Source organism: Protopterus annectens, chromosome 9.part0, assembly GCF_019279795.1.
Source record: "Protopterus annectens isolate FY-2018-M chromosome 9.part0, PAN1.0, whole genome shotgun sequence".
Taxonomy (NCBI): Eukaryota; Metazoa; Chordata; order Ceratodontiformes; family Protopteridae; genus Protopterus; species Protopterus annectens.
In genome coordinates, this window is record NC_056743.1 from 977,933,326 (window position 1) to 977,957,459 (window position 24,134).

The following is a 24,134-nucleotide window of genomic DNA, read 5'->3' on the forward strand; positions in this document are numbered from 1 at the left end:
TTGTTCCTAAAGCTAAAGTGTGGAGTATTGGCAATTGTGGCATTAAGGTTAGGGACCTCTTGTAACAGATGCCAATGTCTCCTAATAACATCAGTGTATTGGTTAATGTTACTAGCAAATTGGAACACAACTCTAAAATCATTACTAGTCGGAATGACATTGTTATCAGCAGAATCATTCCTAGTAGATTGAAAGTATGGTCTACATCTGGTATGTCTCATTTGCCAAGCATTGGAAATAGTCTTATCAATGTCAGTATCATGGTAACCCCTTTCCAGAAAATCAGATTTTAAACTGTTAAGTGCAATCTCTGCATCCTCATCTTTATCATGTAGTCTTAAGGTCCTAAAGACTTGGCCTTTAAGTACATTCTTAGGTATATGTCTAGGGTGCATGCTGGATTTATGTAAAAGTGTATTCTTTCTGGTCAGTTTAAAATAAATAGTACTATTTAACTGATTTAAACTAGACATAGTAATGTGTACATCAAGAAAGTTGATGTCAGTGGCAGAGATCTGGTGAGAAAATCTCAAAAAATCAGTGGTGGTGTGTAGGTATTGTAAAAATGAGGTAAAGTCCGAACCATTACCTTTCCATAACATGAAGACATCGTCTACAAAATGTACATACCATAGTACTTGTCCTAAGAAAGGATTCTTGTCAGATAGAATGTTAACTTCTTCCCGGCAAACCAAGGCAAGGTTGGCATAGCTGTTGGCACAGGGAGTCCCCATGGCTATGCCAACCTTCTGTAAATAAAACTGTTCTTGGAACGTAACAATGTTATTTTCCAAGATAATTTCTAGTAAACTGCAAATCAATTGAATTTTGGTATTATTAAAACACTTGTTAACTGTCAGAAACTCTCTTGTCATTTCAATGCCCCATGTATTGGGTATGCTGGTCAATAGTGATTCTATATCCATGGTAACCAAGACAAAATCTAAATCTGTACCAATACTATCCATTCTATTATGTAACCTTGTTAAGAACATCTTAGTATCCCTTAGTATAGTATGACAATTCTCTAAAAGGCCATGTAGACTGCCTTCAACATATATAGAAAGGGGTTCAGTGCACCAGCCAGCCCCTGAGACTATGGGCCGCATTGGTGGCGTGTAAAGATCTTTATGGACCTTAGGTAGACCATAAATACTAGGGACAACAGGTTTAGTAATATTAAAATATTTAAAAAGTGGTTCATCAATTAAACCAATAATAAGTAGATCAAAAAGGAAAAACGAAACTTTATCAATAATTGCATTTACAGCAGGTTTAGAAATGCACTGGTATGTATCAGTGTTTAATAAAAGTTTTTCCATTTGTTGTACATATAGTTCTTTATCTAAGAGAACTATATCACCACCCTTATCTGCTTGTTTAATAACCAGAGAGTGTAAATTCCTTAATTCTTTCAGAGCTCTCTGCTCTTCTGAAGTCAAATTACAAAAAGAGTAATCATTGCTATCAGAAACACTTATTTCTCTGAATGTAGTTTCACATATATCAATAAATCTTTGAACCCCAGGTGGAGTAATTGGTATAAATGTACTAGGTTGTTTGTAAATATTTTGCACATTGTCTGTATTTACTGGAAACATACATTTCAAAGATAAATTTCTCCCTAGTAGCCTTAGATCTTTAAACATTTCAGTTATATCTGCCTTCCTCGCAGGTACAAATGATAACCCTTTATTTAGTACATTAAGTTGTTCAGGATTAAGTTCAAAAGAGGAGATATTAATAACCAGACCTGTAGTTATATGCGTCTCCTCTTGTGTAGTTGAACTGTTCCTTCCATCTGGTTGGTCCTGGATATGTGTCCATTGTGCGGAAGACTCTTCGTTTGAGTTCTGAAAGGAAGTGCTGCCTTTAAAGTGAAGTCGCCCTTCTTGGTGGTGTCTAAAAAAACGCTTGCGTCGTTTCTGCTTTCCTTTGGATTAGAATCCACATTTGCAGAGTTATTAGAAATGTGCGATGCTGCAGATGGTGTCGATAGAGGTATGTTCTTCGTTTTATGTCCCGTTTTTTCTTTAATGTTGTTAGAGATCTTGCTATCATTTGATATAATAGCTGCATCCTGTTGAATGCTATCAATGCATGCAGCGTTTGAAAGTACTCTCGCTGTAGCTGCCAGATCAGTAGAGGAACCGGAAATAGTACCGGAAGTAACAGCTCTAGTTGTGTGCTCATTTAAAGCGATACTGTGAGCGCTATTTGGCATAAGATTCCCTTGAGTTGTTCTATGCATGTTTTCTCTGGGCCATGAGAAAACATTATTAGCAAAGTCACGTTTATCTCTGTTTAATTTAGATAGTTTAGTTGTTTGCAGCCTTTTTTCATAAGCGATTATACTATCTTGCAACTGGCTCATCTTATTGATGGTAATATCTGGTGAGAAACTCTCAGTAATATTGGACTCTAAAGCAATGATTTCTGCTTTCAGCTCAAGTTCAATTGGTGAAAAAAATTCCAATAGAAGTTCCATGTATTTGGAGCTAAACTGTAAGTTAAGCTCTTGCCATTTACGTATTAACACAGAATAGGTTTCTCCATAAGTAGGCATGTTGAGTATTCTGAGACCACGAGGGATAATCTTGGCTTCCAATGAAGCTTGTAAGTGCAGGCGCTGCCATTGTAGCCTCTTGTATTTATACATTAAGTTTTCCAAATTTTTATATTGCTCAAGAAACTCAGGTATGCGATGAGTAGTTGAAGTATCATTGAAGCCATTACATAAGTCCATATTCAAAAGTGGGTTTACTGGAATATCCAGAATTCGTAAAAGACGATGGTGATATCCATCCATAGTCACTTCAGTAGAGGAATCCTCCATAAACGCGTGTGCCCTTTAGCCGAATAAAAACAAAATAGAAACAAAAAAAACGGCTGCGGGTAAAACCAAGGTGCAAAAAAATAAATAAAAATATATAAACACAATGCACCAAGGTAACACACAATAATGTTTAATGAAAACAAAAAGTAAAAGACAGAGGTGAGCGCTTTCGCAACAATAGTTGCTTCATCAGACAAAGATCAAGTGAATAGCACTGCTTAAATAGGTAACAAACCAATTATCTCATGAATTAATGATGTCATACACCAAAAGTTATTTAAAGAGACAGTTACAACATGAGCATAGTAATGGTATGAATAAGATATAAAATGCTGAATAAATACTGCATAAAATACATCTGCAGCATCGCACATTTCTAATAACTCTGCAAATGTGGATTCTAATCCAAAGGAAAGCAGAAACGACGCAAGCGTTTTTTTAGACACCACCAAGAAGGGTGACGTCACTTTAAAGGCAGCACTTCCTTTCAGAACTCGAACGAAGAGTCTTCCGCACAATGGACACATATCCAGGACCAACCAGATGGAAGGAACAGTTCAACTATATAAGAGGAGACGCATATAACTACAGGTCTGGTTATTAATATCTCCTCTTTTGAACTTAATCCTGAACAACTTAATGTACTAAATAAAGGGTTATCATTTGTACCTGCGAGGAAGGCAGATATAACTGAAATGTTTAAAGATCTAAGGCTACTAGGGAGAAATTTATCTTTGAAATGTATGTTTCCAGTAAATACAGACAATGTGCAAAATATTTACAAACAACCTAGTACATTTATACCAATTACTCCACCTGGGGTTCAAAGATTTATTGATATATGTGAAACTACATTCAGAGAAATAAGTGTTTCTGATAGCAATGATTACTCTTTTTGTAATTTGACTTCAGAAGAGCAGAGAGCTCTGAAAGAATTAAGGAATTTACACTCTCTGGTTATTAAACAAGCAGATAAGGGTGGTGATATAGTTCTCTTAGATAAAGAACTATACGTACAACAAATGGAAAAACTTTTATTAAACACTGATACATACCAGTGCATTTCTAAACCTGCTGTAAATGCAATTATTGATAAAGTTTCGTTTTTCCTTTTTTATCTACTTATTACTGGTTTAATTGATGAACCACTTTTTAAATATTTTAATATTACTAAACCTGTTGTCCCTAGTATTTATGGTCTACCTAAGGTCCATAAAGATCTTTACACGCCACCAATGCGGCCCATAGTCTCAGGGGCTGGCTGGTGCACTGAACCCCTTTCTATATATGTTGAAGGCAGTCTACATGGCCTTTTAGAGAATTGTCATACTATACTAAGGGATACTAAGATGTTCTTAACAAGGTTACATAATAGAATGGATAGTATTGGTACAGATTTAGATTTTGTCTTGGTTACCATGGATATAGAATCACTATTGACCAGCATACCCAATACATGGGGCATTGAAATGACAAGAGAGTTTCTGACAGTTAACAAGTGTTTTAATAATACCAAAATTCAATTGATTTGCAGTTTACTAGAAATTATCTTGGAAAATAACATTGTTACGTTCCAAGAACAGTTTTATTTACAGAAGGTTGGCATAGCCATGGGGACTCCCTGTGCCAACAGCTATGCCAACCTTGCCTTGGTTTGCTGGGAAGAAGTTAACATTCTATCCGACAAGAATCCTTTCTTAGGACAAGTACTATGGTATGTACGTTTTGTAGATGATGTCTTCATGTTATGGAAAGGTAATGGTTCGGACTTTACCTCATTTTTACAATACCTACACACCACCACTGATTTTTTGAGATTTTCTCACCAGATCCCTGCCACTGACATCAAGTTTCTTGATGTACACATTACTAGGTCTAGTTTAAATCAGTTAAATAGTACTATTTATTTTAAACCGACCAGAAAGAATACACTTTTACATAAATCCAGCATGCACCCTAGACATATACCTAAGAATGTACTTAAAGGCCAAGTCTTTAGGACCTTAAGACTACATGATAAAGATGAGGATGCAGAGATTGCACTTAACAGTTTAAAATCTGTTTTTCTGGAAAGGGGTTACCATGATACTGACATTGATAAGACTATTTCCAATGCTTGGCAAATGAGACATACCAGATGTAGACCATGCTTTCAATCTACTAGGAATGATTCTGCTGATAACAATGTCATTCCGACTAGTAATGATTTTAGAGTTGTGTTCCAATTTGCTAGTAACATTAACCAATACACTGATGTTATTAAGAGACATTGGCATCTGTTACAAGAGGTCCCTAACCTTAATGCCACAATTGCCAATACTCCACGCTTTAGCTTTAGGAACAATAGGTCACTTAAACAGTATCTTTGCAACAGTGAACCACGCAACACTACATGCATTTCCACCCGTCACGGCACTTTTCCATGTAGATCATGTAGTGCATGCCCATATATCTACAGTAAAAACATATATATTCATCCAACCAGACATTTTAAACTACATTCCAATACTTATTCAGATTGCAAGACTACTGATGTCATTTACTTTTGTTTTTGCCAGCAATGTCCTGCCTTCTACATTGGCAAAACTAATAGGCTTTTTAAAGACAGAATTTTAGAACATATCCATGACATTAGGAATAATAAGCAAACAAATGCACTAGCTAATCATGTTATGTGCACAGATTCTTCTCATTCCTTCAAATTCTTTGTCTTGCAACACATATATAGAAATCTGAGAGGTGATATATAGAAAATGTTACAGAGAGCCATGAACAGAAATGGATACTGAAACTTAATGCAGAAAGATACGCAGGCCTCAATGGTACCACCTCTTTGATTCCATTCTTGAAAGCTAGACGCCTTAAACATTGACAGTTTTTATTGCTCATTTTTATTTTTATTGTTACTTTTATTATATTACATTTTATGCATATGCAAATGTATTTTATGCAGTATTTATTCAGCATTTTATATCTTATTCATACCATTACTATGCTCATGTTGTAACTGTCTCTTTAAATAACTTTTGGTGTATGACATCATTAATTCATGAGATAATTGGTTTGTTACCTATTTAAGCAGTGCTATTCACTTGATCTTTGTCTGATGAAGCAACTATTGTTGTGAAAGCGCTCACCTCTGTCTTTTACTTTTTGTTTTCATTAAACGTTATTGTGTGTTACCTTGGTGCATTGTGTTTACATATTTTTAAAAGTCATAAAACACTGGATTTGATTGACAGCACTATTCACATTCAAAGACAAAGTAGCGCAGTTCAACCTTTGCCCTTTTTTGTACCCTTTTTCTTAAGCAATTTCTTTTTATACTTTTTAACCTGACAGCTATTAAACACCCTCCCCTCCTCCTCTTCGTTTTAGTTATCACCTGCATATCTTCCTTTGTGCCAGTATCAGCAGTACACCCCTCTTCTTCATTCTTACTTTTATCACTCTGAAAAACTGGGTTCACAGTAAGAATTGTAATGGACTGGTCTAACTCCAAAGAACTCTTTCTATCTATGAGAACAACATCCTGGGCCTGGAAAGTAACAGAATTTTCTGAAAAGACCCCTGCCTGACACTTAACCCAATTAGCCCCCTCCCAGGAACAATATGCAACTTCTCCCTTGACATCAGTAAAAGCAGAGGCTTCTGTCTGCAACTCACTGGAATCTTCCACTGAGGGCCAAACCTCTACCACAGATAAATCCTCACAACCAACACCCAACAGTTTATCATCCCCGTGGACTCCAGGGCTATCTCCTGAACAAGTTTGTCCAGCAGTTTCCCTCGCTAGACAATCAAACCAAGAATGACTTTTTTTTAACAAACTAAAACATAGTTTTTAACATACTTTTTAATATTATTCCCAAGCTGACCACACTGACAATATTGTTTTGAACAATCAGCAATCAAATTTGTATCAGATCCACAGTAAAACACATTTTTGCTGCCCCGCATAACATACAATATCCCTATATCCCAACTCCCCTGTACATTAGTCACAGAACAAATATATTGTGAAACAGATTTATGTTATTTTATAGTAACCCACACCTCCTGCACACCAGTCCAGATCTTCCTCTCATCAAAAATCTTAGTAACAATATATACAGGAGAACATAAAGAAAAAAATATATTGTCTGACGTAAGATTCAACAGTATATCAGTTTGAAATTGCACAGTCTTTTCTTCAAAATAGAGGAAGTCCCAACGAAAACATACTCATTCCATGGATAAGTATGCAGTTTGGCATGCAGTTTCACAAAAAAATAATTTAACAAAAAGTCTTAAAAGTCATTTCACAAAAATAATCAGTGCCCAGCTGAATCAAGGAATGAATATCAGCTACCCAATGACTTTCCTAGAGTCCCACACAAAATAATGATCCACCATCTTAGCAGTTTTAACTGAAATACAAACAAAAGACTTTTTTTCCTGAGCAACAAACATCATCTTCTCCAGTCCTACAGCCACTGAAAGAAAAGAGAATACTATGCTAATGACCCTTAATGACCCTTAATGACCTTTTTAAGCCTGGCCATGCTTCCCAGAAATATGGGACAGGCGTTGAACTTTTAGGTTTGTGTGGGGTTGTATATAACTCGGGCAGCATCTACAAGCTTCCTCTCTCTCTCTAATACAGACATAGGCGCCAGACCAAGGTAAGTTTACGATTCCCCATCCACTGATCCAAGTTGTATTTGAATAATTGCAGACAGGAACTCTGTTTCACGTGGTTGGGAAGCAAGTTCCAGAGAAGGGGTAGTCTCAGAGACACATATATGTCCCTCATCATGTTACCGATGAGGTTTAGGTCCCTGGATTCAGTGTTCCTGATTCCATTTGTTTTTTGTATGTGCAACAAGTCCATTAAGACTGTATCTGAACTCCTTTCAGCAGTTTCACTCACTAACTACAACAGAAGCACTTCCTCTGCTCTTACAGCACCATTCTGATCAGAAATAGAAGAAGAAACTCCCTCCAAAGCAGGCAGATGATCCACATAATCTGCCAAATATGAGCCAGCAACTTGTGTGGGTCTGCTGCAAAGTTTATGAAGGCAAACTACCTTCATTCAACAGAAATACTTGATAAACACGTATTTGTAGAGACAGAAGCCATAGTACTGAAAGCAGGTGATGATAACACACTGACTGTAGTCAGGCCACAGTCTCCTTCCATCTTCTTCTTCTTCTTCTTTCAGCTTTTCCCGGTTAGGGGTCGCCACAGTGGATCATCTGTCCGCTCATGATTGGCAGTGGAGTTTTACAGTGTCAAGTTGCCAGCCTGGCGCCCAACCTTCCACAGAAGGCACACACATGCACACACTCACACCTAGGGACAATTTAGAGTGTCCAATTCACCTACTGCATGTCTTTGGGATGTGGGAGGAAACCGGAGCACCCGGAGGAAATGCACATGACCACAGGGAGGACATGCAGACTCCACACAGAAGGCACCCCAGCCGAGAATCGAACCGGAGAACCTCTTCCTGTGAAGTGGCAACACTAACCGCTGCACCGCCGTGGCCGCCTAGTGTCCTTCCATCTACTAATAGGAAATGCTCTCCAGTACCCCCTAGTGAAAAGCATTGGGGAAGTTCCCTGCTGTCCTGGCCAAATTTCTTCTAGTCAGTATAAATACAACCCTTTGTCTCTCCTAAAAAGAGGCCGCTGAATTAGTGGGACTAACCTAGTCAACAGAGGGTAAATAAATAAACATGAACTGCCTGCCACAGATTCTTTTTAAGCTGACTATAGCTAATGTATTTGAGACTGTAGCTCATGGTGGAAAGTGAAAAAAAAACTCTGATTTGGTATTTCATAACAGTAACCCATTAACTATTAGTAAAATGGTGTGCATTAAGAACACAGATAAAATTTCAAAAGGATTACTGTCCCACTAGTGCTCATGTTATAAATGGCTTTTTCTTAGGTATCCATCTTGAGACCAGAACATACTTTTCTGATCCCATCATTTTTAAGGTCCCACTGTTACGTATGGATTTCAAAATTTGTAAATGATTGTAAGGTTGAAATGAAAGCTAACATTATCAAGCTGGATTTGAGAGCACAGATAAAAGGAAATGAAAAGTGCTGTTAGGCACAGACTTAAAGGATGCAGTCAGGCTGTCTACCCCTACTTGCAGCTTATAAAAAAACCTAAGTCAAGAGTGATATCTTGTTTCAGCCTTTGTTTTAATAAATTGACTTTACTGAGTCATATGTAATTTTAGCATCATTATAGATTATGAGCTCTTGCATTTCTTTATATTCTACAAATAGTTTAAGATCTTTTGCAGATATATTTTACATTACTACATACAAATCTGCGAAATGGAATAAAACTTTTTATAGTTTCACAAGTAATATTGTACATTTTGATGTTGAGAACAGTTCTGTCGGCCCTTATTAATTAGGATTATTATTGTCATGCTTGAAAGAGCCCCCGGTGTTTGCATATTAAAGTCTTTTGATGAAAATACCTGTAGCAAAACTAAAATGTCAGAGTTATATATTAAATTCTAGGAAATACAAAAAGAAAGGGTACATAAATGTTGCTGCTTTTGTTAGTGAACCTGGCATGAAGTCACATATTATTGTGCAATATTTTGTTCATACTGCAGTAAACAAATTATGCATAGAGGAAAAGGTACAAACATTCTTTACCAAAATACCTGCATTATAGCACATTTGCATTTTTTCGAATGATTAAAGATATCTTCACTGTTACTGTCTGACGCTTGAGAACTAATTTGTTTTTAACATTTGGAACTGATGCACTTTAGTAACAAGACAAAGCAAATTGCTTAAAGGTAACATCAGCAATATTAAGACACAAGCATATCTTTCTAAAGTTACTACTTTTATAAAATGATCAACCATCTACATTTCAGAGAGGAGACAGTGCAGAATAAGAAAGCAACAAGGATGAGACTGGGAGTATCCATAGTCTGTACAGCTGTTGCAGCTAGCCTAAGGCAACTCAGATTTCCCCCTTCCCCCCAACTTCTATCCCATCAATCAAAGTCTCCCATGCTGATTTAAAAGCCTCACCTGTCTCAGCTTCTAATATCCTGTCCATCAATAGATTGTGCTTTTCAAACAATCTCCTTTCTCATCTTGTTGGTCATGCCTCTTCCCATCAACCCTATCATTTCATTACAATCTTACCCCCATGCCCCCCTCCCCCTTAAAGGCCTTAATATATCTACATACAATATTCCCTGGCTGTTCTCTTTTCAAGTAAAATGAAGTTGAACTATGCAGGTCAGTTGTCATACTTCTATCCCTGCATGTTTACAGTTATCTGTTCCTGTACATTGTCCTCTACTGTGATGTCTTTTTCCCATTAAAACCCTCAGAAATGTCCTTAATACTGCACCAGTGGCTTAGTAATTTCCTGATAAAAGACCATCACCTTTGTATCTCTGAGTATATATAGTCCAGCATTTGATTTGCCTGTGCTACTACCTTTTCACTTTTAACTTGATAGCCTAGGTTTTCTGCAATAATAATTCCCAGGCTCTTTTCCTATGCTGGATAACAGTCCAACTCATACCTCTCAACCTCTTAGAACAAGAAATCTGGACAAAGTCATAAATAATAGGGGGACAAAGGCCAAAAAATTAGGACACTTTTTACATATTGCTCTTAAAAATTTAGAAAGTGGATAGAATAACAGGTTTTGCATTAGCATACATTCTCTGAAGGGTATGAAGTCTGAACATCAAATTTCTGTCATTATTTTCTGACTTTAACCCTCAATGATTTGCCAAGAATTTGCCAGAAAACCACAAGTTTATGAGAAAACAGACCAAAAATATGAGGCAAAAATCTAGCATTCTGCAAAAATATGTACAGTTGAGAGGTATGGCTCCTCCACTTGCATATTCAGCCCCGGATTATCATTCTTCAGATGCAGCACTAGGTACTTACAAGAGCCGAAATGAAGATGCCAGCGTTTCAACCATGACTTAATTTTCATTAGGGCTACCTTCATGCTTCCTTCCTTGTTTGCCAATATCCTCACCAATCTTTGTGTCATTTGCTAAGAAACTGATCTAGTGTTCCACGTATAGAATGGGGTCTGAGGCAAACACATCAAATAGTGGTGGACCCACAGTCACTTCGTCTGGGGCACCATCTGGCATTCTGTACCCTGTAATAGCTTCCACTGATGATCACCTCCATTACCCTTTTATAAGACTGCTTCTGTGTGCGGAGTCTGCATGTCTTCCCTGCGTTCGTGTGGGTTTCCTCTGGGTGTTCCGGTTTCCTCCCACATTACAAAGACATACATCTAGAGCGTTTCTCCCCAGGCCTCCGCTGAAAATTGGCTTCTTTCCAAGTCAAACTTTCCCAGTTAACAAATGTTAAATAAAAAAATCTGCAAATTTTTCTACCCTCAGCTTTGCAAGTAACCTGTGGTAAAGGACTGAGTAAAAAGCTATGCTAAAATCCAGGCAGATCACATCAAAACACCTAAATCTATTTTCATGGTGATCCAATCATATATCTAAATTAGGTTAATCTGACAGAATCTCCTTGAGTGAATCCATGCTGAAATTCATTTAGCATCCCTTTCTGCTTTGGGGATATTTTAACTCTTGACTTTTGTACCATTTCTATCCTTCTGCCAATCACTGAAGTCAGGCTGACTGGTTTGTAGTTGCTGGGCTACTTCTTGTTCTGGTGAGGTAGGTTGGTACCAATACTTTTGTCTCTAGTCCACTGGGAGCACTCCATTCCTATGGGACCTATAGAATAGCCCTTTCACAGGTCTTACCAAAACTTCAGCAGTCCTTTTAAAAATCCTAGTTGGAACCCCCCGCTGGGACCTGTGCCTTGTCCCTCTTCAGAACCTTCAGTATCCTTTCCTCTTCTTCTTCCTCTGTTATAATTCCATCTGTTGATTCTTCATCTGTCCTTGTCCTGCCTTCAGACATTAGTGTTCTTCCTACTAAACACTGAAAATGGATTAATCTAGAATTGTCTCCAAATTCTTTAACCTTCTTTTATGTTTCCCTTCTCTCCAATCTCATTCCCTGCCTTCTTCTGTTTCTCTACAAACAGAAAAACATCTTCTTCACTGCCTTAATGTTTTCTACTGTCAGCTTTTTCCCAGTTTCCCCTTTAACCTCCTGACATCATTTGCTGCCTTACTTCTTTCAGCACATATCCTTCTCAGTGACTCTTCTTGGTGTTTCAGAGAATCATTTTTTTTTCATGTCCATAATGGATGCCCTCTTTGCCCTCTTCTCTTTAGAAAGCCAAACTGTTTATTTTTATGAAATGAAATGAAACAGTAAAGAATAGAAATACTGCTTAGATAAGTAAGCTTTAGAGCTAATAGAGCAGACTACTTACTGCTATGTGTTTACCGATAACAACGTTGTTGCTTATTCAGTACAACTGCCCTTTCTACATATTGCCCTTACTTACCCTAGCATATTGACAACAAGAGGGTACTTCCTCCAACGCTTGTAAACAGATTTTCACACTATACATTGTCTTTGCTTACACTGCAGGCCATTGATATAACTGCCAATGTAAGAACAGAACAATGTGGTACAGGAAGCCACTCCAAAAATTTGTGAAAAGGATAATGACTAAACCCATTTTCAGTACATTTATTTCTGCTAGATTACGTAATGTTCTTCTGTTGTATGGGGTTTATGTATTTGTTTTTACATTTGATAACCAGGAATGTCCATTTTCACTGGAGTTTCAGGAGAAAAGCCTCAGGAACATTTGTTAAGCAGATATATATATATATATATATATATATATATATATATATATATATATATATATATATATATATATACACATATATATATATATATATATATATATATATATATTTGATATCAACTGTAGTTATTAATATAACTGATTCAGTGTGCAATAAAATTAAGAATAATTATAAATAATAGTCATAAAAAGACTACAGAGAAATTAGGCAAAAGGTAATCAGAAATAGACTACAGTGAGATTAGGGTGTAAGAGTTAAGTTAACACGTTTTGTCATAGTTGTTTAACTTACAAATCAGGTAACTACAGAAAGGGGGTGGTGCCAGACACCAAAACTGACAAGAGTGCCCCTGCCTCAAGAGAAGGTGTTCTGTTTAAGTCACTTCTTTACTAGGAGGACTGAAAGAACAAACCTGACAGCAGAGGCATTCTTAATATCAGCACGTCCAGTTCTGATTCCATTCTAATGGTCCCCTTGGCCAGAATTCACATGAGGAGAACACTAGTGGTACCTCAGATACGTATATGAACACCACCATCATTAGTTTCTTGAAAAAAATATCTCCCTCTTCCATGGAATCAAAAATGAGTTTGGGTGTTGAGCTAACCAAGTGAAGGCCAGTTGAGAAATGCCCTTTGGGATCCCAAATAGCTCTCAGACCTTAACCACAGATGTCTCAGCCTTTGCAGGGGAGAGACTCAAGCAGAGCACATGAAGGTACAGGGCTAACAGAATACAAGACATGCAGGTAAGCACTTAAATATGAACATGCAAATACCCCGATCTTTGCTTTACAGGTGTTCAGATTGGTGTAACACCCAAGTACAGTGAAGGTAATGAATAATACCACTGAGATGTGGTACATCAGCAAGCAGGCAGGGATACATTTACCCATTGCAAAGGTTAGCTTTATTGGCATGACATCAAGCTTTGGGACAAGGCCTTCACCTCCAAGCCACTTACATCCCTTCTTACCAGAAGTCACTGTTAAACCAGGTCAGCAGGTTTTCCACCAGCTCATTAATAGGAAGGAGCAAACAAGTCTTCCAGGAGATGGTGTACAAGTGGGGATTCCTACAGACTGACCTGTTTGCTTCACAGGAAAATTACCAGCTGAAGAGATTTTATACCAGATACTCATGTAAGGGGGCTTCAGCAGTACATAGCTTCTGAGATCCTTGAAAAAGGATAGTACTGTACGTGCTTCCACTTTTTCCTTTATTCCCAAGAACACTGCTAAAGGAATGACAGAAAAGCAAGACTTATTTAGCAGCACACTTTAGTCAAGGAAGCATTCTTCTCTCTCCTGGTCTGTAGGAGCAAAGAGGAGCCCTTATTCCTATCAAACCTATGTACCCTTTAAGTGCAGCACAATGGGCCCATGGTACATAAGAACCTAAGGAGCTCCAGTTTAACTGTATGGATAATTTCAGCCTGGTCTCTTTCACTGGCCAGTTCTCCTAGGAAGTATTACAGGTTTTCAAGAAATAAGGATACCAAACATCAGAAAGTCATATCTGGCCAAATGGAAATAGTTTTCTATTTTGTGTTATGGTAAGAGAACAGAACTGACCACCACATCTGTGTCTATGGTTCGAAAATCCCTGGCTGAGATCTACCACAGCAGCTTATTCTGTGGATCTGTTAACGTGAATTTATGTGCTACTGCAGCATGCCTGCCTGTTGATCCCCTTTACCATCCCATTCAGCAGCTGAAAAATTATTGAATGGAGTACACCACCTGAGGCAGCCTGAGAGGCCTACCCCACTTACAGTCTTCATTTTGTGGTGAAGTTGACCTTGATGGTGATCGAACTCATCTTTTCACTATTAAATTCTTATCTTGGATGACCCATTTTCTTTGTTGCCATTAACTCTGCTGGTGAATCCTTGAACTGCTGTCCTTGATATTCGAAAAGCAATGTGCAGTTTCCTAAAGGAGAGGATAAACTTTTGAACTAACCCCTCATCTAATTGTAGGTTGGTCTCAGAATTAGCTTTAAATGAAACCTTTCTGCTGCTTGCATTCTATCCTAGACCCCAAAATAAGGTGAAAGGACACTGCATTTATGGATATGTTCAGGCAGCTGAGCTGTTACATGAACAGAATGAATGAGTTTAAGAAGACTGATCAGCTCTTTGTCTCGTTTGTGCCAGGCAAACAAGGCAAACAGTATCAAAACAAGCAATTTGTAAATGGCTGGCAGGCTGCACTGCCCTCTTTTATGACTGTCATGGAAAACACTAGAAGGATAGTTAAGAGCAATTTCCAGTTGTTCAGCAGCCACCGTCAAAGCATTCTTCCATAAAGTATCATCTCAGGGTATTTGTGAGGCAGCCAAGAGGACCATAAACCACATTTTTTCCAAATATTGTGAAATGGATATACAGTCCAAGGTCTGTCTCTACAATTGTGCAGGGCAAGGTACAACCTCCTCCCAGGTGTTAAGGCAGTTTAAATCTAGAGTATCAGACTGCTTTAGCACCCTTCCTATGGATAAGGAATTATACTGTATTAGTGATCCTTATGACAAATATAGTGCAGCTATGTGAATATGCTCACACTAATAGTACATTTTAGAGTAATAGCATTACTGATGCAGTGTAGTAGGATTACTGGTGCAGTGTACTAGGATTACTGGTACAGTGTGTTAAGGTTACTGGTGCAGTGTGGTAGGATTACTGGCACAATGTAGTAAGATTACTGGTTTAGTGTAGTAGGATTACTGGAGCAGTGTGACAGGATTACTGGTGCAGTGTAGTAGGATTATTGACACAGTGTAGTAGGATTACTGGTGCAGTGTAGTAGGATTACTGGTGCAGTGTAGTAGAGTTACTGGTACAGTGTAGTAGAGTTACTGGTACAGTGCAATATGATTACTGGCACAGTCTAGTAAGTTTACTGGTGCAGTGTAGTAGGATTACTGGTGCAGTGTAGTAGAGTTACTGGTACAGTGTAGTAGAGTTACTGGTACAGTGTAATATGATTACTGGCACAGTCTAGTAAGTTTACTGGTGCAGTGTAGTAGGATTACTGGTGCAGTGTAGTAGAGTTACTGGTACAGTGTAATATGATTACTGGCACAGTCTAGTAAGTTTACTGGTGCAGTGTAGTAGGATTACTGGTGCAGTGTACTAGGATTGCTGGTACAGTGTGTTAAGGTTACTGGTGCAGTGTGGTAGGATTACTGGCATAATGTAGTAAGATTACTGGTTTAGTGTAGTAGGATTACTGGAGCAGTGTGACAGGATTACTGGTGCAGTGTATAGGATTATTGACACAGTGTAGTAGGATTACTGGTGCAGTGTAGTAGGATTACTGGTGCAGTGTAGTAGAGTTACTGGTAGAGTGTAATATGATTGCTGGTACAGTCTAGTAAGTTTACTGGTGCAGTGTAGTAGGATTACTGGTGCAGAGTAGTAATATTACTGGTGCAGTGTAGTAGGATTACTGGCACAGTCTAGTAAGTTTACTGGTGCAGTGTAGTAGGATTACTGGTGCAGAGTAGTAATATTACTGGTGCAGTGTAGTAGGATTACTGGTGCAGAGTAGTAATATTACTGGTGCAGTGTAGTAGGATTACTGGTGCAGAGTAGTAATATTACTGGTGCAGTGTAGTAGGATTACTGGTGCAGAGTAGTAATATTACTGGTGCAGTGCTGGCTCCAACACTTGAGCCCTGTCTCTTCCATTTAGTGGGTCCCCTGGCCTCAACAATCCTAAGGAGTGGTGGGAAAGTAGAAAGGGAACCTTTCTGTTTCCCTTAACATACCTTTCTTTTTCATCCTGGAAAAAAGGTGTTTTTCACATCCATCTGACAGAAATAGAAATTAAGTTGGCTGAAAATTCTGGCTATCCTACCCTGGTCCTTAGGTGTACTTGCTAGTGACTTTGTAGTCAAGAAAAAAAGACCTGAAAAATATTATGGGCTGATCTGACTTTTCTAGTCAACAAGACCACAAAAGTACCTCACCAAGAGCATTACTGACCTCAAACAGATGACCTATGCAGCCCGACTTAAGAAACTTCAGCTGTACTCGGTTGCATACCGCTTATTCAGAGGTAATATCTGCTTGACATACAAGGCCGTGTCCAACCCAGAATTGAGGGATATGCTCCACCTAAAAAAAAAACAAATCTGTGAGAACCACATGCTCTAGGGATATAAACCTTACCACAACGATAAATAGGACATGCTGGAGGGATAGATTCCTGAACCAGACACTTCCCATGATTTGGAACAAGATTCCAATATACACCAGGCAGAGCCCCTCACTAGCACTCTTCAAGAGAAACCTTGATGGATGGATGGGATACAAAAAAATTACCCCAGGGATCACTGCAGTGGCTCTGCTGGACAGAGGCGCAGGGAACTAATAGCTCTGCTGGTCAGAGGCACAGGGAACTAATCTAAGGGGGGTGGTGAAAGCCAACACACTCTGGCTAGCTTATAAATGCCCTTGGGCAGATAGCCTAGTACTTACCTATGAACCTATGAACATCCAAATGACATCCTCAACATAGGGAGGAAACAAGCTCACTCTAGGGATGTGCAAAACTCTCTGAAGTAGAAAAAAGCTCACAGAAGTAGAAACGCTTGATTTATTACACAGGATAAAAGCTTTCGGGATATAGCCTTCCTCAGTTATCAAAGAACTCTCTGAAGTTAGGCTGGAAGGTGGCTATTCACCAGTAGTTAGTCCAATGGACAAGGAATTGTCCTGTAGCAATAATCCTACTATCTGAATATGCCCTGCTAAAGCAAATGTAGTTAGAACTGTACACTATATGGTGTCTCATAGCAACCATCTGAAATACTCAGTTGTGATTTCTGAAACAGACATGAGAGACAAAGGCATTACATATATGTATGCACTATGGACTATGACAAGAAGGAGCTGTAGCACATCTCTATTTTGGATGAAGGGGATAATCAGGCAACATATTTGTACATACAGTGCCAAGCGCAAGACAGTGACTGATGGGGAAAAGTATGGATGCAACTAAGGAAGATAAAAACTATCTTGCATCAGAGTTCATCCTCTCTTCACACCACAGCACTAAGAGTGCAATAGTTTCTCAAGGTCTGTATTACATGACAGAGAGCATATGAATGGCACGTAAGATAGCTGGCCAGTTGCAGGCATTGTTGTTGGTGATATATGATTTCTGAAAAAGAGCAGGCAGCAATGGAAGTGTCTATGAGTAAAGGTCAGAGTTCAGTTTGGGACAGGTGGCATACAAATAGGAGATGTAAAATCAGCTTGTTGAATGAAGGGTGAGTCCTGAGACAGTTCTTACACAGAAGTACTATTATGGTACATGTAATTCAGAGGGTGCCAGCAGGTGATTTTATGGGGTGATGTGTAGAGTATCATGCTCAGTGATCTTCTGGATGTAGCCTTTACCCACTCTAAACTCTGAAAAATGGGTCCACTAGGAAAGCCCTTTTGTTGGGAAAAGTACTATGCATTTTGTGTGGGAAGAGTGCTGCAGGTTGAAATAAATTGCAAGGTACAAAGTAAAGATGGTTTACATTGCACTATGTAGGTCATGTGATGATTATTATGTGGGGAAGACAGAAAGAGCCCTTAGACAAAGAATATACCAACACAATTATGACATTCATAATAAAAGGGATATTAATGCTTTATACAAACATTTAAAAGCACATCCAACACTTTCTTTTAAATTTTTTTTCCTAGACACGAGGTGGGCCGGATGACGATGTTCTAGAATTTTTAGAGCTCAAGTGGCAGATAAGACTTGATGCATGTCAGCCACCTGGGCTAAAAGACAAGTTATCTATTAGTTCTGTATTGAAATTAAAATCAGCTTTTTTGATTTGATTTTAATAGGGCATTGTTTTTAAGAAATTCATTGAGAGTCACAGAGCACATAATATGACGTTGCTGCTTTAAATTACAAAAGGAAATGATGTTGTATTGTTGACCAATGGATAAGAAGGGTAGGGTATTTAATTTTGTAAGAGTTTGTACTTGATTGTTCTGAAGAAGTCTTGTATTCTGACAAAAGCGTTTAACGTGTCATTAAACAGTTTATATCGTTGTGGATCGGTGCTGTTGGTGCTTTGTTGGTGGTTCCTAAGATTTTCAGATTTCTAAGAGGTTGAGAGGTATGCTGTCGAGTCAGATTGTTCAGTGAGCCAAGATAAACTGAAGCATAATCAGAAAGTAACAGAATACAATATGCCACTGCAAAACACAATTTGTTCATTCCCATTCATTTCATAGACTCAGCTGGCAGGTCACAAACAATTCTAGGAATGTGAGCTGAGGTATAATTAAGGGCCATATCCCCTTGGCTCAGGATGAAGAAACCAATCACTCAGTGTTGATTGCCTTTGCTTAAGTGCTTTCAAGACAAGTCTGCTTCCCCAAACACTAAAAATGGAATACAGTGTCAGCTTCCTTACATATGCATCCGATGAAATTGCTTAAGCTTCTGTAGATCTCAGGAAAAAAAACATGAATGGCATAATGCTGAGTGCTTTTTCCCATAGGAAATCATTGTCTGTATGAGCTCTAATTGTGCCCCAGCAATGATTCACTTGATTAGGGAGATTTCTCCCTTTTTTGATTTGGTGCGTCCTTGGAGGTAGTATATATAAGTTCATGGGTGGATTCTGCCCCTCCCCCTGAAAAAAAGCAGATAAAAATTATTTTTTTGCCGTTTTTAATTTCAGGTATTTTTTTTGTCCTTTCCACATATCAACATTTAGCAAGTTGGTGTTTCATAGTAGAACCATACAGTGTCACCTAATAGGTTCATAGGTTGGAACTGAGCTATCTGCCCGAAGGCATATATTAGCCCAGCCACGTTGTGCGGTATTCATTGCCCCTTTAGTAGTTCCCTAGACCCTTGTACTAGCAGCTAGTACCCTTGGCCCCTATCTAGTAGTGCTGTTGGTGTGATCCCCGGTGTGAACTTTCTGTTACCCATCCACTCATCAAGGTTCCTCTTGAAGAGTGATAGTGAGGGGCTCTGTCTTATGTAGATTGGGACCCTGTTCCATAATAAGGGAAGTCTCTGCAAAGGGAATCTATCCCTCCAGCATGTTTTATTCATTGTTGTGTTGAGGTTTATATCCCTAGAGCGTGTAGCTCGAGTAGATTTGGTTTTGCTAAGATGGAGCTTGTTCAACAATTTTGGGTTGGACATGGCTCTGTACGTTAGACAGAGATCGCCTCTGAGAAAGCGGTATGCAACAGAGAACAGTCTTAGCTTTTTCAATCGTGCTGCATAGGCAACTGTTTGAGGCCAGTAATTCTCTTTGTTAGGTACCTCTGTGGTCTCTCCAGCTGCTGGAGATGTCTAGCCAGGTACATTCCAATTGGTGCATTGTACTCAATAATGGGTCTGATGAGGGAAGAGTAGAGGGGCACCATTACATCCTTAGATCTTGATGCAAACCCTTTCATGATCAGATGGGTCACATAGAAGGATTTTCTAACCACTTTGGCAACATGGTTATCAAAGGAAAGCTGGCTATCTACTTTGGTCCCTAGATCCCTTATTTCTTCTTCAGATTTCAGGGGATTACCTCCTATGTTGTAGTTTGCGGGTACTCTGTTTTTTCCAAAGGGGATTACTACTCATTTTTTTGCATTTAGCTTGAGACCATGGCTTTGACACCATGCATCAGTCTCATTTAGGCCCTTCTGGAGGATCTCCATGTCGGCCGCAGACTCTATTATAGCATCCAGTTTGCAGTCATCTGCAAACTAATCAGCCACAGCCCTTCCGTGCTTGCCTGTACTTCTGAGAAGTATATGCCAAACAGGAGGAGCCCCAGGACAGAGCCCTGAGGCACACCACTCGTTACTGGTCTGGATTCGGACATAGATCCTGCTACTCTTACTTTATGGGATCTGTCTGAGAGCCAGTTTGCGATCCATCTTGTGATGTAAGGGTTTATGCCCAGGCTGGTGAGCTTATCAATAATACCCAAATGGGGAATGGTGTCAAATACTTTAGCAAGGTCAAGGTAAGCCGTGTGTACCACCTTTCCCTTATCTATAGCCTGAGTAACTGTCTCAAAGAAATCCACCAGGTTCAGGAAGCATGATCTGCCCTTGAACAAGCCGAACTGTGTGGGGTCCAGCGAATGGAGGTTCCCAATCTCTCCAGTTATGAGTTCCATAATGATTTGCTCCATAGCCTTACAGATCAGACTGGTCAGGCTTATTGGTCGGTAGTTCCCAGGGTCAGTTATGGCCCCACCCTTGTGTAGCGGGACCATCGTTGCCGTGCGCCATTCTCTGGGCACATATCCTGTGGAGAGGCTGAGACTGAACAGGGTATTAAGATGCGGGATTAATTCCTTTTGGAGCTCGCTATGACACAGCCTGGGACACCATCTGGTCCCATGGAGGCAGTGTTTTTAGCTTTAGATAGAGTCTTGTTAACCAACATATCAATAATAATTGGACTTACACAATCCCCTGGAATGGTAATAGGTAATGGAATAGGTAATAGGTAATAACCACTGTTTTTGTTAAATTCCTTTGTAAGAAATATTTATGAGCATGTTAATTGTCTGAGCTAGTAAAATTAAAGAAGTACATCTAAGAAGTGTGATTGCAATAAGACAGTTTTCAGTATGCAAACCAGATGTTTGAATATGCACGTAAGAAGGAGCTACGTCTGACTTCAATTAGGGCCTTGTTTCTGCAACAAGCATTATCGTTTGTTACTGCTGAGCACCTGCACACCGTTATAAGATGCCCTCTGCACCAAGAGAGTAGAGGGCAAGTGAGCAGACCTCTCAACCATCCCTGTTTTGGAGGAATGTTCCTGTTTTCCAACCTGATTCACCCTTGCACCGGGTATTCCTATTTTGGAGGTATGTCCCAATTTTCAGGCTCAGTTTACTCTTTCACAAAATTTTCTAAATCCTCATCATCACATGATTTTGAAGCTGTGTACTACATAGAAAACCACACTACCACACAAATATATTAGTGGCAACAGTAATTTAAAGAAAAACTACCACATCTTATACCTCCCTTGTTCTGAAGCAAACATAAACGACCTTGTGTGATAGAAGTTGCAAAACAGTTTAAAGTTTGAGCAAATTCACCTCGGGCATGTGTAGGGACGTCAACACTGTACGCCATTTGTACTGTTTTGGTAGCAAACACAGTCAATATTGTCTGATAATGAGCTTAATTTTTTCCATAATTTCTGAGCAGTATCCCACATTTTTACTGGAAATGGGAAGAATTATGCACTATTTAGTATTCAAATTTTAAACTAATTAGATGTCCAGCAGCTGTGTGTGGATGTATTCATTTTTCATAGGACTTTGCTCCTATTTTCAATGTCTGCAGGTTGAGAGGTATGGTAAAGGGCTGAACTGCTTGTGTGCTCTTTGAACATAGCAAGCTACTACACAGAAATCACTTCTAAACTTTATTTAGAAGCTGCTTTTAACTATATCCCACAGCTACATTTCAAGAGCAGCTTTTATTCTAATACCCAGGTTCTGAAAGCATCTTCTATTCAAGTATGGCTTCTGTTGAAGGAGGTTTGTTTTCTCATCAATGGTGTATAGTAAATTGGGGCATATCATGAAAAAGCAAGTAGCGATCCATTTTCCTGCTGTAAATGACATTTTGTTTTCTTTCATTCTCAGGATTCTGTTAGTAGAAGAGAGAGGCGTGAGATTGATAGACAGCCAGAGGACAGCAGCAGCAGCAGCAGCAACAGCAACGCAGTGTGGCCTGTGGCATCCTTAGAAAAGATTACACACAGCTTGGTAAGTAGTGGACTTTAACCAGCTTTTGTTAGTCATTTGTGAAAGGAAAACGCCAGCCTCTAATATAGTTAACCTTATTCCGCAGGTTTTCCTTTTGTCTTTTTATTATCACTTAGATGTTGTTTAGGACCCACAAATCCTACTGTACTTTTCATCTTTTTCATTTCCACTTATTTCCCTGCCACAGATCAGGAATGTCCCACTACTGTTTATCTATTTGTTTAAAAAAAAACAAATTCAATCCAGCATGCATCATATAAGCTAGGTAACAGAGATTTAACAGTTTGCATAGTTATACACTGCCCACAATTCAACACCCAGTGGCTGTATCTTAATAAGGTCAGTAAAGTATTATAAACAGGTCTATATTAGATAAACAAACTTTCAAAAGTTCGAGTGTCATATGGTCAACACCATATGATCGAATTTTTAAAGTTAGAACATTTTAACGGAGATCTCCGTACAGCTCAGAATGGGAAGATTTCCCTTTTCTGCACTGTAGTGCGATCTGGGAGTTGGTATATTTAAAGAGCGGGGGGTGTGCAGGTGCAGGTAGGTTATTTGTGCAGTTTATTTTTTTTTATTAGATGTTCGAACTTTTAAAAGTATGACATATGACAGTCGAACTTTTGAAAGTTCGGTTATCAAATATAGACCCTTATAAACAGCTAAAGTGAAAATATTTTCTAAAGAGTTAGTTGTTGAATAAATCTTTATATACAAATAGACCTATACTGCAACACTGTATAAAAAATAAGAAATATTGTCATTTTTGGCCAGTGAAATTGTTTATTTTATCCACTGAACTACAAAATTAAGTATCAGACCTAGAGGCAGATGTCATTTGCCTTACTTGTTTTTGAAACTGAGAAACTTTCTTTGGCCGATGAATCAGCAAAGCTGACAACTTTCATACTTTGCAAGAGTGTAGAGGAGGGAGGATCTAGAATTTTGTAAGAACTACAGCTTTAAGCCACTCTGATGGTATAAAAGAGTAAAGCCTTCACTACGGCGCATATACCAGGGATCAGCTAACACATCTGGCAGGGAGGAGGGGCGTACCCAGTCTGAGGGAGACAGCAGCTGCAAACAAGAGAGACTGCTTCAGCATCTCCAGGCTGGGATGCACAGGATGACCATAGAGGCACGGCTGCTTTCAGAGCCAAAGTAGGGATAACTTCACAGGCCAAATCTTATTGCTGATCCAGTCCTCACAAGTAGAATCAACCCACTGGGAGAGTAAGGCTTAGGAAAAAATACGAGTTTGACCTGCTCCTCTTCTGGTTATGAGTATATTTCTTAGCCTACATAGCAACAGAGGCTCTTCTCATCTGGATGGCTGGGACTGGTCCAGTAAAATGACATACTGCAATGCACCCTAATGTGGTGGCTGAAGGAGACGGGAGCTATGGGAGAAGTCAAGAGATCTGAAGTCAGTAATATGCCTGCCAAAAAATAGACAACTAAATAATAAAAAAGAAATAAAAAAATGACTACAGATTTCAAAACTTAATAAAACCCCCTTCTTCATGTCTAAGCACAGATCAGAGTAATTAGGTTAAAAGAAGCACTGATTTCTGCTTTCATGGGCCATTTAAAAAGCCAGGAATTCATAGTCCTATAACTTTAACTAAATGGGGACAAAAACGGCATTCATAAAGTCTAGGCTGTTTTATATTATAGGCACTCAAATTCTATTCTGGGAAGAAAGGGAAAAAACTGAGAAACAAAATCACAGCAGAATGGTAGTCCATATG

The 24,134-nt window shown here is 38.9% G+C and overlaps 1 protein-coding gene across 4 annotated transcripts in view; it reads left to right on the top strand.

The window, feature by feature from the left end:
- Positions 1-24,134, top strand: part of ITGA7 (integrin subunit alpha 7) — an 849,563-nt gene that overhangs the window by 760,181 nt on the left and 65,248 nt on the right. For all 4 annotated transcript variants that reach the window (XM_044083727.1, XM_044083728.1, XM_044083729.1 and 1 more), the window contains exon 21: positions 22,255-22,377. In XM_044083727.1, coding sequence (XP_043939662.1) covers positions 22,255-22,377 — 123 coding nt within the window. The remainder of the gene's footprint in view (positions 1-22,254; positions 22,378-24,134) is intronic.